The 16,013-nt window shown below is 36.0% G+C and overlaps 1 protein-coding gene across 2 annotated transcripts in view; it reads left to right on the top strand.

Moving 5' to 3' along the window:
- Positions 1–16,013, top strand: part of LOC108974823 (unconventional myosin-VIIa-like) — a 106,181-nt gene that overhangs the window by 84,377 nt on the left and 5,791 nt on the right. The window contains exon 1 of one of the 2 annotated variants that reach the window (XM_018942883.1): positions 9,823–10,455. The exons of the other annotated variant lie outside the window; for it this stretch is intronic. Coding sequence (XP_018798428.1) covers positions 10,432–10,455 — 24 coding nt within the window. The 5' untranslated portion in view covers positions 9,823–10,431. Of the gene's footprint in view, positions 1–9,822; positions 10,456–16,013 lie in introns of those variants that run through there. 2 annotated transcript variants of the gene reach the window in all.

Genomic DNA, 16,013 nt, shown 5'->3' with positions numbered 1-16,013 from the left:
ACATGCCGATTGTAAAGCTGCCTCTGCAAGCAACGAACACAGCACGCAGCATAGCACAATAAAAATGAGTGGCGTTGCGCCAGATGCGCGGTGCGGTGCTGTTGGCAATGGAAGCGGTCTCTATGGCTATGGCCTCTTGTATGCCGGATTCATTGATGCCCAAATATAGGTCAACAATGTGCACTGGGCGAAAAAATCGGATGCAACGGATCGGCGAACAACGAAGTAAACGATAAACGACAAACGAAACGGTACGAAACCGACAACAAATAATTTAAATACATGTTTAGTGGAAAATAAATTGCTGATGTGCTGCCGCAATAAACGGAAAGTGAATATGGAGACGTTTGTAGGGGCGCTGCTGCCTAGAAGCGCACGAATGCAATGGAAAAACGTGCTCAACAGATGTGGCTGCGGAACAGTATGAAGTTAAGAAAATATTATTTAATATATTGGCAGGGGAAAATTGATTCTTTGGTAGCAGTAAGCGCCTACTTTCATGCAACAAATATGGTATTGACAAAAAGTTAAGTATACGCCCAGGTAGTGGCTGTAGTATATACTATTGCCGGTATTAAATGCTTATATCTATATATCATTATATGAAATACAGTGGTGTGAAAAATTACACATCACCAAAATTTTAACTGTTATTTAAAAAATCCCGATTTGCAGGGTTAATGTGTGAGTGGTGCCTTGTATTGTCATGATTGAACCGCAAGCCAGCCAACTGTTGGTAAAATGCTTATGCACATGGCACTGTATGCACACGTACACGTGTGAATTTATGTATATTGCTGGTTTGTGGGTGACGCACCCGTGTACACACAACTAACAAAACCATCGTTATGGAGCTCGTTTCGAGCGCTCGCAGTTTGTGGTGCGACTGCAATGGGGGTACGTGGCGTACGGGCGTGTGAGTTGATTTCACATGTCAGCGCGAAAGCATGACATTTTATTAGGTCAGGCATGCAGTAAAAATGCTCTGCTCGCTTTTACCGTTCCGATGTGTGCGCAAATGTTGAGGTGTGCTTACGAATTTATGCATCCGTGCCGAGGTGAAGAGTTGTAATCCGGCGAAATGTTTGTTTGTCAATGCATATGGCGTGTGCACATATTTGTGATTACACAGTTATACTTTTTAGTGCAAAAGTTGTGCTATGAAATTATGTATTCGCGCCACTTTCTCTACTATTCACCTTATAACGGCGACTTATGCGCACATCAAATCGTAATTCGTGTTATGCTTTTTCTTCCTCTGTTCCTTTTTGCCGTTATTGCTTAGGCGTGCGTGTAAGTTCGCAACGCTATCTTCTTAGCGTGATTTGTATATTGCGCAATATTTACGGCTTTGCGATGCCGCTGGTAAGCAAAATACGTTTTCCTCTCAGCTTTTCCAATCTCCTGCTTAATATTGTTCCTTATCGCTGCTATGGCACTTTTAATAGCGCAAAACTTGGAATATAGAGGAAAGTGAAGTGGTTGTCGTTGACGATGGCTAAAGCGTGAAGTGTTTAATTGGCAGTTGTATATTGTCGAGTAAATATGGAAGTGTCCTTCTTTGCGGATTTTTGTAGTTGCAGTTATTAAAGTTGCTTTGGTGCGTTTGTCTTTATTATCATTATTAAGGTTTTGAAAGTCTCTGTTTTCTAAACTTAAGCCACTTTTCGATACCCACTAATTCAAATATAATAAAAGTCAAGACAGTTTAGTTTGACGGCTCAGTTTGTAAGACAGCCATATACTATAGTGATCCGATATCGACTTCTTCGGAAAAAAAGTACGTGTGTAAAATTTAGGAAATGGTCTCTCCAATAGAGTGGAGTTGTTCCTCTCCTTCCCCCGGCTGGTACGGTACTGCGTCGAATACTTCCAAAGCTGGACTGTTTTCATGCATTCCGACGACATGAACTAGCCAGCGCAGCCGTCATCTCTTAATTCGCTAAACTACGTTAATGTCGCCTTATAACACGGACTGCTCATCGTCGCATAAAATGCAATATTCGCCGTGGCCAACGCGCAAACGGCCATAAGTCTTCCGCAGAACTTTTCTCTTCATAACTAGTAACGTCAACACATCAGATGTCATCATGGATGCCTCTTGACCGTATATCAGTTCGGAGATGATGAGTGACTTGCAGAGTTTTGGTCTTTGTTCTTCGAAAGAGGACTTTACTTCTCAATTGCCAACTCAATCCGCTTAGCCCCTGTTGGATTAAGTTATATTTGAATTGAATTTGAGTTACAATTGAATTTGTGTTACAGTTGAATTTCGAGACTGACATTATTGTTGCTGGTTCCAAGATAGACGAAATTATCTACGACTTGGAAGTTATAATTGTCAACAGATTCATTTGCTTAACTTTCTTATTCAGTCTGAATAAAACAGAACTAATGGCCTAGTTGTTGAGGCCAATGATATCACTATCGCCAGCAGCTGTACACTCTTATAGAAAATAGTATTTTCTCTATTTAGTTCTGCATCGCGAACTATTTTCTCCGGAAGTTGAAAAAGCCGCACGATAGAGAGTTGCATTGTCTGAAACCTCGTTTGGTATCGAACGGCTCGGAGAGCTCCTCTTGGTGCTATAAAAGGCAGCTTTGAAACTGACGAAGAGGTGACTTGTGTTGATCCTCTTTTCACGGGTCTTTTCCAAGACTTGGCACATATTGAATATCTGGTCAGTCGTTGATTTTCAAAGCGTAAAGCCACACTAATAAGATCCAATGAGTTTCACACAATATTCTCGAGGGAGGGTTATCCTATGGTAGTGGGCACGGATTATGGGGTCTTCATTGCAGATTGGGCAAGGCAAATTTAAATTCCAAACGTTGGGCATGCCTTTGTTCGAGCATATTCTACAAAGAAGTTGATACTTTCTTCTTATCAGTTTTTTGCAAACATATTTGAACAGCTCGCGTTGTGATTTTTGAGAGGGGTAATTGCTTTTCTAACTTCTTCTTGGTCGGCACGTCTGCTCTATCGTCATCGATTGGGGAATTGGGTTCGCCTCTCTTGGTGTTTTGCTTTCACTGTCATTTAGCAGGTTTTGAGAAGTGTTCCCTCCATAATTTTAGTATGCTCTGAGCATGGGTTACTAGATCACCTCCTTGGGTTCTAGAAGAGTGTGTGCTCCGGTTTTCGGCCTCTCCCAAAATTTCCCATTTTCCCAAAATCGATGGTTTCGGTAGCAGCTGTACGTAAGGAGCTTGAAATGCTTGAATTATTCTTTGATGTCGTTTTTTATTTGGCGGTCCCAAACCCAGCGTACAACCCTGCGGAGGGGAGTTTTCGCCTTTTCACCTTAGCTCGCCTGCAAACGGATGATCTTTGTTTACACAGAGGATACTTGATCTCCATCCTCCAAAAATTAGTTACCTCGGATATTTATACATATGATATTACTAGGTATAATTTCGGATCCACTTTCCACAATTATTACAACAAAAACGCTTACAGTGTAGAAGAAAATTCAAGTATGTGTACGCAATTTAATTTCTTCTTTATAAATAGTTAATTTTGTTGCATGCAAAAGTTGGTTGGCGGCAACTATTATTAATAACGCTGTGGTTGTTTGCTTTGGTTTTGCTACGTTGGTTGTGGTCGCTGCTCGTGCCACCGCAACAGCTATTGTTACCAATAATGTTTACACGCGCTTTTATGCGTTGTGTTTTCCTTTGTCCGCTGTGTGATGGCCTTGCAGCGATGCGTTGACCTCAAAAAGTCAGTCGGAAACGCGCGAAAAATCCACACAAAGCGTGTGGAGCGCAAACGTAATAGAAGAAGCGAGGCAGAGCGCTGAGCGCTGCACCTAATGGGGACATGCATGGTGGCCACGTTGCGCAGCTATGACTTTGTTGTTGCTTAAACACATAGAACGTTTGCATAGAGAACTGCTCAAGAGGGAGTAGCTCTTTGTTGCGTTGGCGTTGTAGGCAGCTTTTCGCATGACGCTCACAAGCTCAAAAGCATTTCGTTACATTTAATGAAATTTTTGAAAGTAACTTGCGCCACTGCACTAGTAAACTCCGACGTGACAAAAAGTTAGCGAGCAGTGGCATGACCTCTGCAGTAACGGTTTTGCAGTGTGGCACAGAATGCTAATAGCTGCTTTGTGTTGTTTCTGAAATTGGCAGACTACTACCGACCGTCTAGTTAAATGCCATACCACGATTGTTGCACAGTCACAATGGAGATTTGGTAGGAAAAGCATGTGATTGTAGTTTGGCAACTAACTCGAGTGTCTACGCTGCACGTTTTATCTTTTGAGAGTTCTTGTTTACATGTAGTAATACTGTCAGTATTTCAGATGCATTTAACGCACTTTTTATATTGGTTTGCTGTGAAAGAGAAAGGCGCGTAGACTAAATTAAATAAAAAATTATTCAATATGGCGAAACTTTTATTTTTTTTTGTTGTTGCATAGTTCAAGCATTGGCATGTAAGCATTAGCACTTCAATCACAGCTTGTGCATTCATTTTATAGTCAAATTGAACTCTTCCTCGCCTTCTGAATTTTTCTGAAGCAACTTCTAAACAATTTCTCAACTCATTTCTTCTCCGACAATATCTGAAGTGCTTAAATTTTCCACACAGTGGCGCCCATTTACTACTATGTTGCCATTAGTATTTGTATGTCAGTCACTAATATATTCCGAGTACTCGTCAAACTGAGTGACTGTGGCTCCCACTCGTCCGCCATAAAATTTTGTTTATTTATGTTTATCTATAACACTTGCATATGGCGGTATAAATATATACAAATATGTGTAAATATGTGTAAACATATGCGTGTGTGTGTTTGCTTTTGGCTGCGCAGCACCAAAAATTATGTCGTAATATCACGAACTCAGCATTTGAAATTCTTATCGCAACGATGACGTCTGTTTGCCAATGTCTGCTTTCAGGCGCTGCTATTGCCATTGCTGCTTCATTGTTATTTTTCACATGGATAAGCACTCGTATGTATGAGTTTGGGTATTTATTTCCATATTCGTAGTAAATGTGTTGCTTGTGTAGCTGTTTGTAGCTGGAATATAGAAATTCAGCGAAATATGTATGTGCAAGTGCTGGATTTACAAATTTTTCTAAAAGAAGACTGCCTGCTTTTCTTATTGAATTCTTAATAAATATAAGGCTATTGAATTATATGCTTGAATGCTTAGGTTTTTTTCCATGTTACATATAATTCTTTTTTTCTTTTGGTAGTACTGTCAATCACATTTATGTTAGATTTTATGTCAAAATACTCATTAGTGTTTGAGATAGTTGTCGTTTTGTGAGCTGCTAAAAGTGAGTTTTTCGTTTTTTGCGATGTCGAAATCTGTTGAACAAAGAATTTGCATTAAATTTTGTTTACGGAATCAATTTTCTGCTGCATATACATACGTGGAGGATGATGCAGAAAGCCTTTGTTGATGAGGCTATATCTAAAAAAAATGTTTACAAGTGGTATAGGTAGTTGCAAGCCAGCCGTGAACGTGTCGAAGACAAAGAGCGTCCAGGGCGACCATCAACTTCAACCGTGGAAGCTCACGTTCAACAAAGTAAAGATTTGGTGTTGAAAAACCGTCGATTAACAATTAGAGACCTTGCTGATGAAGTTGGCATATCGAAAGGCTCAGCCAATACCATTTTGAAAGATGTTTTGGGCCTCAAGCGCGTCAAATCTCGACTGGTACCGAAAACATTGAATTTTTTTGTAAAAAAGGCGTCGCGTTAAAGTGTGTGAAACGATGCTTTCCGATAACCAAGGTGTCATGAAACGCATTATAACTGGCGATGAGACTTGGATCTATGCTTATGACCCCGAAACAACCGATCAATCGAGCGAATATTGTGCCAAAGAGAGCCAAGACCAAAAAAATTGCGCCGAATTCGCTCAAAAATCAAGGTCATGTTGACTGTTTTCTTCGATTATCGTGGTGTTGTGCATTATGAATTCCTTCCAAYCGGTCAAACAGTCAACAAGGAATATTATTTGAACGTTATGTGTCGTTTGCGTAAGGCTATCCACCTAAAAAGCCGGAATTGTGGAAAGAAAATTCTTGGTTTTTACACCACGATAATGCACCATCCCATACTGCCCTCGGAATTCGTGACCATTTCGAAAAAAACTCAACCCATATCGTTCCGCAACCACCGTATTCACCTGATCTGGCGCCGTGCGACTTCTGGCTGTTCAGAAAGCTCAAAACACCGCTCCGGGGACACCGTTTTTATACGATAGAGGAGACTCAAGCCGCAGCGAAGAATAATAATAAATAATAATAATTTAAAATTTTAGTATGTCACACTTAGAGGTACCAAATCAGATAACTTTTACTCTCTTCAATTGCCGATCACTGAATTGTGTATTGTCAGGCAGCCAGCTGACTCTATATAAGAAACGTAGGCACCGTGCCTGGCCAGTGCTTGAGTGATGATCACACCGCGAAGTGATGTGATCTGAAGCTCAAATGGTGACTTCACGGTAGCTGGCTGCCAGCCGGCTCTATAAAAGAAAAGCAGGCACCGTGCCTGGCCAGTGCTTAGAATTATATAATTCACATATGAGTGACATATGTGAAAGAAGTGAATATTCCAAACATTTTTATGAGCACCCAATTGGTAGTAAGGTTACCTTAAACCCTGCCAATTCTTATCAGTATACATGACAAATTTGTTTACACATTCAAATGTGCATCAAAGGGTTGCGGTTTAAATAGTTATAAAACATATGTTGATATACATATGTAAGTAGCATGATACTGTTATGTATATCGTGACAATGCAGCAATTGATTGTTTGATTAAGTGTATTTCTCATCTATTTGGCTTTAGTTAGTACATGACTCATGCCCAAGTCACGTGATGTGTTACATTACGCAATAATCTAATCAATAGATCAACTGCTTTGAATAATTTATTAGCTACTTAACTACCTTTTAGGTCTAATATAAAGCTTAGTAAGCTGAAGCATTGTAGTAAACATTTTGTTGAATAATTGATTATGCATTTGTAGATAAGTTCTATAGACCAATAGGCTTTTTGTACATTTTTATCGAGTCTGTATACTGTGGGTAAAAAATAGTAAGACTTTTTATTTAATTTTCAGTATTTTCTGTTTTCTTTGATTATCAAGGTGAGGTCGACTCCGAATTTCTTCTGATCGGTCAAACTATCAACAAGTAATATTATTTGAGTGTTATGCGGCATTTGCGAGAAGCTATTCGTAAAAACGGCGGGAATTATGAGCCGACTCTTCTTGGTTTTTGCACCACGACAATGCCCCGACGCATAATACATTGATTCTTTGTGAGGGTTTCGTCAAATTTTGAGACAATATCGTGCCGCAACTATCGTATTCGCCTGATTTTGCTCCGTCTGACTCCTGGCTAGTTACCAAACTCAAGCGATCGGTTCGGAGAATCCGTCTTAAGGCAATTGAAGCCATTAAATTTGAATCGCTAGGCGCATTGAAGGCTATTCCGGAAATTGACTTTAAAACTGTTTCGAGGTTTAAAAAAAAAAAAAAAAAAACAGTGGCATAAGTGTATTGAGGCCAAGGAAGATTACTTTGAGGGAAACGATATAGATTGTGAAGAATAAATTAAGAATTTGAAAATTATGAACAAAGTCTTACTATTTTTTGCTCATAGTAGTATCTTCTTATATTACATATGTATGCGTTTGCTTAACATTTATACAATGAATTATATTGTACGTGGTTGTTGTTTTTTTCTTCGCTGCGAAATGCTTGCTCAGCGATAATAATTCACCTGACTTTAAATATATTGATATCAATTGCCACCTTTTAATCAAGGCGCTACCCAATTTATAACCGCTTCGATTCCTCTGCGCTAGTAATAATTACTCAAATACTTATTTACTTGTTGGGCAAAGGTAAATATTTACTCTAAGCTACATATACACTTGCGCGTGTCTTAATGCTGAGTACTTTTAAAAATATATGGATATGAAATATATTCACTAGCACACAAAATACTCACTATGTACATATGTCGAGTGATTCGCGCATTGATGTGTAAAGAAAAAAAGAAATATAAAACCCAGTACAATTTCGCTATGTCAGCGCCACATTGCACTTATAAATAAAAGCGGTTCTAAAAGCTACGATTTTTACTAAGAAAATATGCACTTATTGTCAGTAAAAATATATATTGTAAACTTTGGCCGTACATATCAAACAGTTACCTCTCATTTGTCAATTGCTTTGTGTGACTCATCATATGGCCATAAATTGGAGTACGTATTTATTACCAGTTATTGTTTTGATAATCAATGGACAAGTGTTCTCAGCTTTGTTCTTTGTTTGTTGTTGTTTGAATGGAGGGATGTATTTATATGAATAAATATGTCGACCTTGCAAGTAGTTTGATTGTGTCCTAAAAATATAGTAAAAATGCCATATGTGGCTTTGAAAGAGGTGAGCAATAATTATTATTTTTTTTATAGGAAATTGTTTACTCGTTTTAAGCAGATCTAACTTAAAGTTTTTTAGAGATTTTTGAACGTTTTAAACCTATTGATAATTGACGTGAAACCATTTTGGATTGATCAGCTCAAATCACCTTTCTCGTTCTAAGAGCTCTTGATTTCACTTTGCTTTGTATTCGCCACTGATATCTTTGTGAGAGCTTCGGTTTTCCTTCAGTTTGTGAGTCAAATTTCATCAAAGCTTTTTTGTAGTGAAAGCTTATCATTGCAAGTGAAAGCTCAGTAATTTCTGTAATTAAGAATTTGAAACAAGTTAAGTAAATAATATCGTTTTCAGTTGTCATCGTTTTTATATAAGACTACGTGGGTTGACTTTTATATTTCGGCATTTGGCAAACCTAGTTTAACAATCTGATAACTCAAAGTTTTATCGTAATGTTTGACATTTTTTTTGATACACATACCGAGAATGTTTTAACATACGAGTAACTTACAGTAACTTAAAATATTCAACTTTGCCATAAAATAAAATTAAATCGCGCCAATAAAGAAGTAATGAAATATAAATATCGTATATTTTTTTGATGTTACAAATACATAGAAATTTTAATATACGAGTAACTTACGGTAACTTAAAATATTCATCTCTGCCAAAAATTAAATCGTGAACATAAGGAAGGAACAGAATATAAAAGGCAACCGTCGTATTTTTTTTTTTTTTTTTTTTTTTTGTACAGAACGTTTTGACATATGAGTAATTTACAGTATATTTAGATATATTAGATAACGAAATACAAAAAGTAACCCTCGTATATTCAGAGCACTGCGAATTCCAGTACTTCTTCAGGAATTCTTCAATATATTGGATATATTTGTCTAGTTTTAGAACTTTAAAAACGAGTGCTTAAGAACGTTGTGATGTCACTTGCATGAGTTTCAAAAAATTATGAAATTAATTAGGTAAAATTTATTTAAAACCACTTATCATCTAAAACTAAAATTAAAGTTTTTTTTACTGATTTCAAGCAAATTTTTGGTAAGCTATCATTCCAAATATATAATATATAAACGCTAAAGAACTCTGCCAAAATTCTTCTGAGAGTGAGAGTGAGAAGTGAGTGTAAAAATAATCGCTGAGCGCCTACTAACTATCATTAAGGCGCATGTTTGTATGGCTGTGTGTTATCACACATTTGTTATACAACTTGGCGTATCGCTATCAGCAAAAAGATAACATCAACACACAACAACAAAAATATGAAGCACTGAGGTATGTGTGTTCTCTCATAAAATATCGACAAGGCACACACATGTACATACATATTTTGCCACTAATTAAACGCATTCTTAACTGAGGCAAATTCAAAAGTGCGCCAATCATTGTTGGCTACGGATCGGCGTGAACTTGATCGCAACGTGTGCAGGTAGCGGGTTATGCTGACGGTGGCGCAAACATACTTATACATACATAGAGTAAATTTTGTGATTTGGCATATACATTACGGAATTGTCTTAGTTTGATAAGCATATTGGAGACATCGATTCGTTATTTTGAAAAGTGATTTTAGTGAATACTAGTACATGTAGAGCAAAAGAAATGAAAATTGCTTTAAAAATCGTAATTTAAAATGAATAAAACGCTATTTTATTCTGATATTGTATAAAGTGCAAGAAAGTGTAAAATTTACAAAAAAAAAAAAAAAAAAAAAAAAAAAAAAAAAAAAAAAAAAAAAAAAAAAAAAAAAAAAAAACAAGAGAAAAAGAAATAGTGAATGAGTTGTCTAGAAACTCATTGAAAGTGATTAACGAAATACAAACGAAGTACATCAAATAAAAACAACAGTCAGCATAATTAATTTAAGTGCTCAGAAATCCAAAAAGTACTGTAATAAAAAGTTGATAAAAAAATTTAATTGTATTTCTAAGAATACAGTACAGTATAACCGCACAATTCTCAAAGGACACGGTGCTGATGCCTAGCGTATTGAAAAAATGACTAGTTTTCAAAATGAACTTGTAAGTAAAACAAGGATATTTTGAAATATAGATATACTATAATTAATGCTGAGGTTGTAAGTCTCACATACATTCAACTCTTTTTCTAAATCGAATGTTTCAATAAACTAAGAATGATATGAAAAACAGATTTTTGGAGATTTGATTATAACTATTTGGACAAATATATATCAAAAACAAGAAGGAAAGAAAGTTAACTTCAGCTGTTCTAAAGCTCTAATGCCTTTCATAAGTGCATTTCTTTTAGCATAAAAGGTTATAAATCGCTTTATCTCTATTTAGACCGATCAGTTTGCAGAGTAGCTATACGCAGTAGTGATTCGATGTCTACGATTTTTTCGCAGTACATAGTGTGGCTTCAAACAATAATCCGTTCCAAATTTTGTGAAGATATCTTATCAGATAAAAAAGGTTTCCCTACAAGAACTTGATTTTGATCGGCAAATTTATATGACAGCTGTATACTGTAATAGTCCGATCTCAATAATTTGTTCAGATAATATAGCTATATGTTCGATAGTAATCCACGCCAAATTTCATGAAAATATTTCGCAAAGTGAAAAAGTTGTGCATGCAAGCACTTATTTCTGATCGTTAAGTTTGTAGGGTAGCTATATGATATAGTGATACGATCTAAACAATTTCTTCGGAAGTTACATTATTTCTTCATGTAATAATCTCTGCAAAATTTCGTGAAAATATCTCGCCAAATGAAAATGATTTCCATACAAAGACTTGATTCTGACTGTTCAGTTTGTATGGCAGCTATATGCTAGAGTAGTCCAAAATCGGTTCCACAAAATAAGTAGCATCTTTAAAAGAAAAGGATATACGCAAAACTCCAGATCGATATCTCAAAAACTGAGTGACTAGGGTATTATATTTATATATATACTTTATAAGCTCTCCAACGTGTACCTCTGGGTTTCATCCCTATTCAGGGTATATACATATATATAAAATACGGATATTTAGATATTATATTCGCTTATGCTGTATAGCCAGATAACAGAAATTAATTAAATACAAAAATTTTATATATATACAAATTAGTGAAAGGGGCTACGCGCTGTTGTGGTTTACATTTTATGCTAGTATTCATGTAATGATCTATTCCATACAGGGAAAATTCTATTTACGAATAAAGACGAAAACGTTTTTGTCGGTGTACGAATTCAAGAGATTGTACTTGAGGTTTAATTTTGAATATGTTCATACAAATAAATTCCATTAGCAAATATAACAAATTTAAGGCTGTTTTCTCAAGGTCTGGTTACCAGGCTTTTTATCCAGTTAATAAAGTTGTCCGCTTAACAGATTGTACTTAATAAACATCAACAAAATGTGAGATCGGTCAATGTGCATGGTTAATGGAGATGTCCACTTAATAGAGCGTCCAATTAATAGAGATTTCACTGTAGTTTTTTATTTATAGATTTTTTTTGTGTTGCTATATTCTAAGCCGAACTGGACACAGTGTGCTAAATTATGCTAAAATGGGTTGAGTAGTTTAGGAGTCCATCGCGGACAAACAACGTAACATTTAATTTTTGTGTATAAAGACAGCTAAAAGTGAACCAAAAATATTGATTTTAGAAAAAATATTTTCTGTTCATTAGGTTTTATAGTTTTTTGTATCAAAATTTCAAAATTATAGCTTAAAATATTTCTTTAGGAGGGCTTAAACTTTTTATAAGACTTATAAAATGATACCCTGTACTGCTAAAATATTTGCAGAACCTTAGACAATGCCAACGCTTCAAATAATATTTCTTGTTTGCATTTCATTTGCGCTTTCCGGTACTTTCCGCTACAAAAATAACAAACTGTTAACAGATGTTGCGTGAATTGTTTTAGTAGAGTCTTAATGGTTTCCGGAAATGTGTTTGTAGAGCATTAAAATTTATTTTTAATAATACGGCATGAGTTTTTGAAGTATGTAACCATAAATAGCAGCAACAATATATGCAAATAAAATCGAAGTAGTCTCATAAGATAAGCGTGAGTAGCCAAGGCTTTGTGAGTAAAAAGCCGTAAGAGTAAAATCAGTTTTCTTGTGATTAAGTGCTTTCAAGTAGAAATCATAACTTTTCGAAAAATATTGATTTATGAGATTTTGCTTAGTAAAGAACACTTACTACCTAAACTTTGATAAGATCAACTAACGAATAATGACTTCACATTCATTGGAAAAAGAAAAATTCAAGTGTAAGTATATAGCTGCAGGGTATCTATGTTAAATCACTGCTAAATTAGGTTGATATCGCCTTTAATATCATAAGTCGAAAGTACGAAATCGAAAAACCCAATTATTTATTATTGCATCATTTATTAATGTATCATTAGCCATAAGGCTTTTCTTTTAGACTTCAGAGATATTTTTTGATAACAAATTAATTTAATAACTTAAATAATATCTGTTTTTTTAAATAACGTAAGCTTTAAACAAGGTGGTGACATAATTCGTACTTAATGTGCGCTAGTTTTGAATAAAATAAATATGATTTCATACTATCCAGTTCATTGTTTAATGCTTCTTGAGTTCCTTTACATTTAATATTTGGCAAATTAATATTTTATACCCTGAACAGTGCATATTAAGTTTGCCGAGATGTTTGTAACCGACAACAGAAAACGTCAGAGACCATAAAAAGCATATACATAAATTATCAGCGTGACAAGCCAAGTTCCTCTGTTATTGAAATATCGATATGAAATTTCGCACACTTCCTTTTCTCCCCAAGATGCTCTTCATTTGTCGGAATGGCCAATATCAGATCACTATAGCACATAGCTGTCATATAAACTTTTTTTCATTTGACGAGTTATCTTCACGAAATTCGGCATGGATTATTGTCTAAAGCAACGGTACAATCTTCGGAAACATTGTTCAAATTTATACTATAGCTGCTATACCATACTCATCGATCAAAATCACGATAAAGATCTATTTATATCCTTTTATGCTAATAAGAAATCCACTTGTGAAGGATATAATAGCCACGGTGTAACCGGAGTTAACGTTCTATTTTTATTGGTGTTGCTGCTGAATACTCTTACGGATGATTGCACTTCCTCTATGTAGCTCTGTAGCTCTGCAGCTCTTATTATTTTTTGTTCAGCACACTAAAATTCCAATCGTCGTGCATGCGTCCGACTATATTCTTTAAATAATCTGATGCATGCTCCTTATCAGTTTGTCGCTGCCGTAATTGTTTAACTCGGCCGACAATCTAGCCACCGCTGTTTTGTTCTTCAGACTGGTATTTGCTATTCGAACTTCTTCATGATTGGGAAACGGAACGTTTTCTTCATCATCATCGACTGAGCAATTGCGTTGTGTTTTCAGTGCCATTCAGCAGGCTGGAGAAGTATTTCCTCCATAATTTCAGTTTGCTCTGGGACATCAGTCACTGAATCACCTCAGTGGTTCTATAAGAGTATGTCCCGGTCTTGAAAGCTTTTATTATTCGCCACATCTTTTCGTAGAACCCCCCCTTACCCCTTGTTGCTAGCTTGTCAAGCTCTTCGTACTCACATATTTCGGACTCTCATTTTTGTCTGCAAATTTGTCTCACTTCATTGCGTTCTATGGCTAGTTTTACTTATTCTTACAGGATTAGGTGTATTCAATTATTTCTGGCGTCATCGCATTTTCGGGTTGACTGCAAAGATATTCCTAACTTTCCAAACAACTCATTTACGCAAATATTTCGTGCAAAATTTTAGATTACTCACATTTTCACTGCTGAGGTATTTAATTAGTTTTGCGACGCCGCCATATCGATGCGCTCGTCAGTCTTATCGCCGCAATCAAATCTCAGCCCGCTATCAGCTTTTTCGTTACGTCTGTTAGTAATTTTTCGTATATCTGCTTTTATATTGCATTTGTTGCTATTTGTTTATCGCTGACCATGCCTTTTTCCGCAATTTCGATTCATTTGATTTGCCATAAAATAATTTCGCAGCTGCAGTATTTTCAACTCGCCGTGCGCAACCAAACCTCACTGCGTAAAATGGAATACGTAACAACGTAAAACAAATAAAAATTGCATTACAGAGTCGTGTTAGTGCTTCAGGTGTACTTATTGAGTTACTAATCGTATTTACACATGCGCATGCTATTTATAATTGGCTGCCAGTGTACACCCTGTATTTGTATGTGTCTTAATAGAGCGCCTTAAGTTTTTAAATGTTTAATGCACCAACAAGCTCTCTGGTAAATGTCAATTAATTAAAATCCCCTTTGAATGGCAGTTTAAGTTCCGATCGCCAAATCTTCAAGTAAATATTGCTGTTTGCCTATTGGCTTGTGAAAATTTATTGTCTGAGTAGCTCGAGTGCTATCTTATTTAATTGATATAGTTTATTCAAAAAATACATATTATAAAAAATTAAGTAAAATTTTATGAAAATATTACTTATATACAAATTTATGAAAAAAAAAAAATTTAAGTTGCAATAAAATTTTAACTACTCGCATTTTTGTGCTTTACTCGTAAATCACCAAATTTATGCTTTCATGCTTATCTGCTAATGTTTGCCTGTTCTTTCTTCCACATTAGATGAAATGTACATTGCTGATAAGCGCATTCCTTTATGTGTATATTTGTATACTAACATTACAGACACCACCCGAAAATATCATTTTTGTGAAGAGCTTATGATCTAAGAAAATATGTACGTTTATCGTTACTAAACACCTTGTCAGTTTTTTATACCCCGAATGGGGTACATTAAGTTGTCAAAAATAAGTAAAAAACCCTACGCTTGCTATCAGTTCTTCGCCGCCGTATTTGAATAGCGCGGCCGGCAATCCATTAGCCCCTGCCGCTTTGTTGCCCTACAGACGGGTAATTGCTATTCGATCTTCTGCTCCACTGTCATTCAACAAGCTGGAGAAGTGTTTCTTTCCTAATTTCAGTAGGCGCTGGGCATCATTCACTAGATCACCTCTGGAGGTTCTACAAGGGTATGCTCCTGTATTGTTTGTCACAAAACAATATATACGAAGTCAGAATTTCATGAATTCGGCTTCGCATTGCTTCCGCATCCACCGTATACTCCAAATCTGTTCAAGTGACTATTTTCTGCTCTCAGACTTCAATGGCTTGTACGCTGGTAAGAAATTTACCAACAATGAAGATATATTCGTACAAACTGACTTTTATTTTGAGGCTTAAGGCAAATTTATTATAAAAATGGTGTTGACAATTGTATGATATAATCGTGGTACTTCGAAGATATATATTTATATTAGTTTGTCAAAAAATTCTTGCGGTATTTTCGCTAGTTGCCGCTGAGAGCGCGTAGTTCTAGTTTTATTCGTCGCATCGGGTCATGCTATATCTTTTTGGAAAGCTCACTTAACGCGCTAACACGTGTTTGATTGATTGTCGTTTCTTTTAAGTTGTTCGTGAGTTATAGCGTCGCAAACATGGAGCAAACTAAAGAGAAAATACGGCGTATTTTGCAGTACTAGCCACCAATAAAATTTGTGCAATTTATGGACCCGATACAGTTTCCATTTCCACCGCACAACGATGGTTTCAACGTTT

Source organism: Bactrocera latifrons, unplaced genomic scaffold (assembly GCF_001853355.1).
Source record: "Bactrocera latifrons isolate USDA-ARS-PBARC rearing strain unplaced genomic scaffold, ASM185335v1 scaffold_59, whole genome shotgun sequence".
Taxonomy (NCBI): Eukaryota; Metazoa; Arthropoda; class Insecta; order Diptera; family Tephritidae; genus Bactrocera; species Bactrocera latifrons.
Note: the sequence above shows the minus strand (reverse complement) of the source record. Positions and strands in the feature narration are given on the sequence as shown.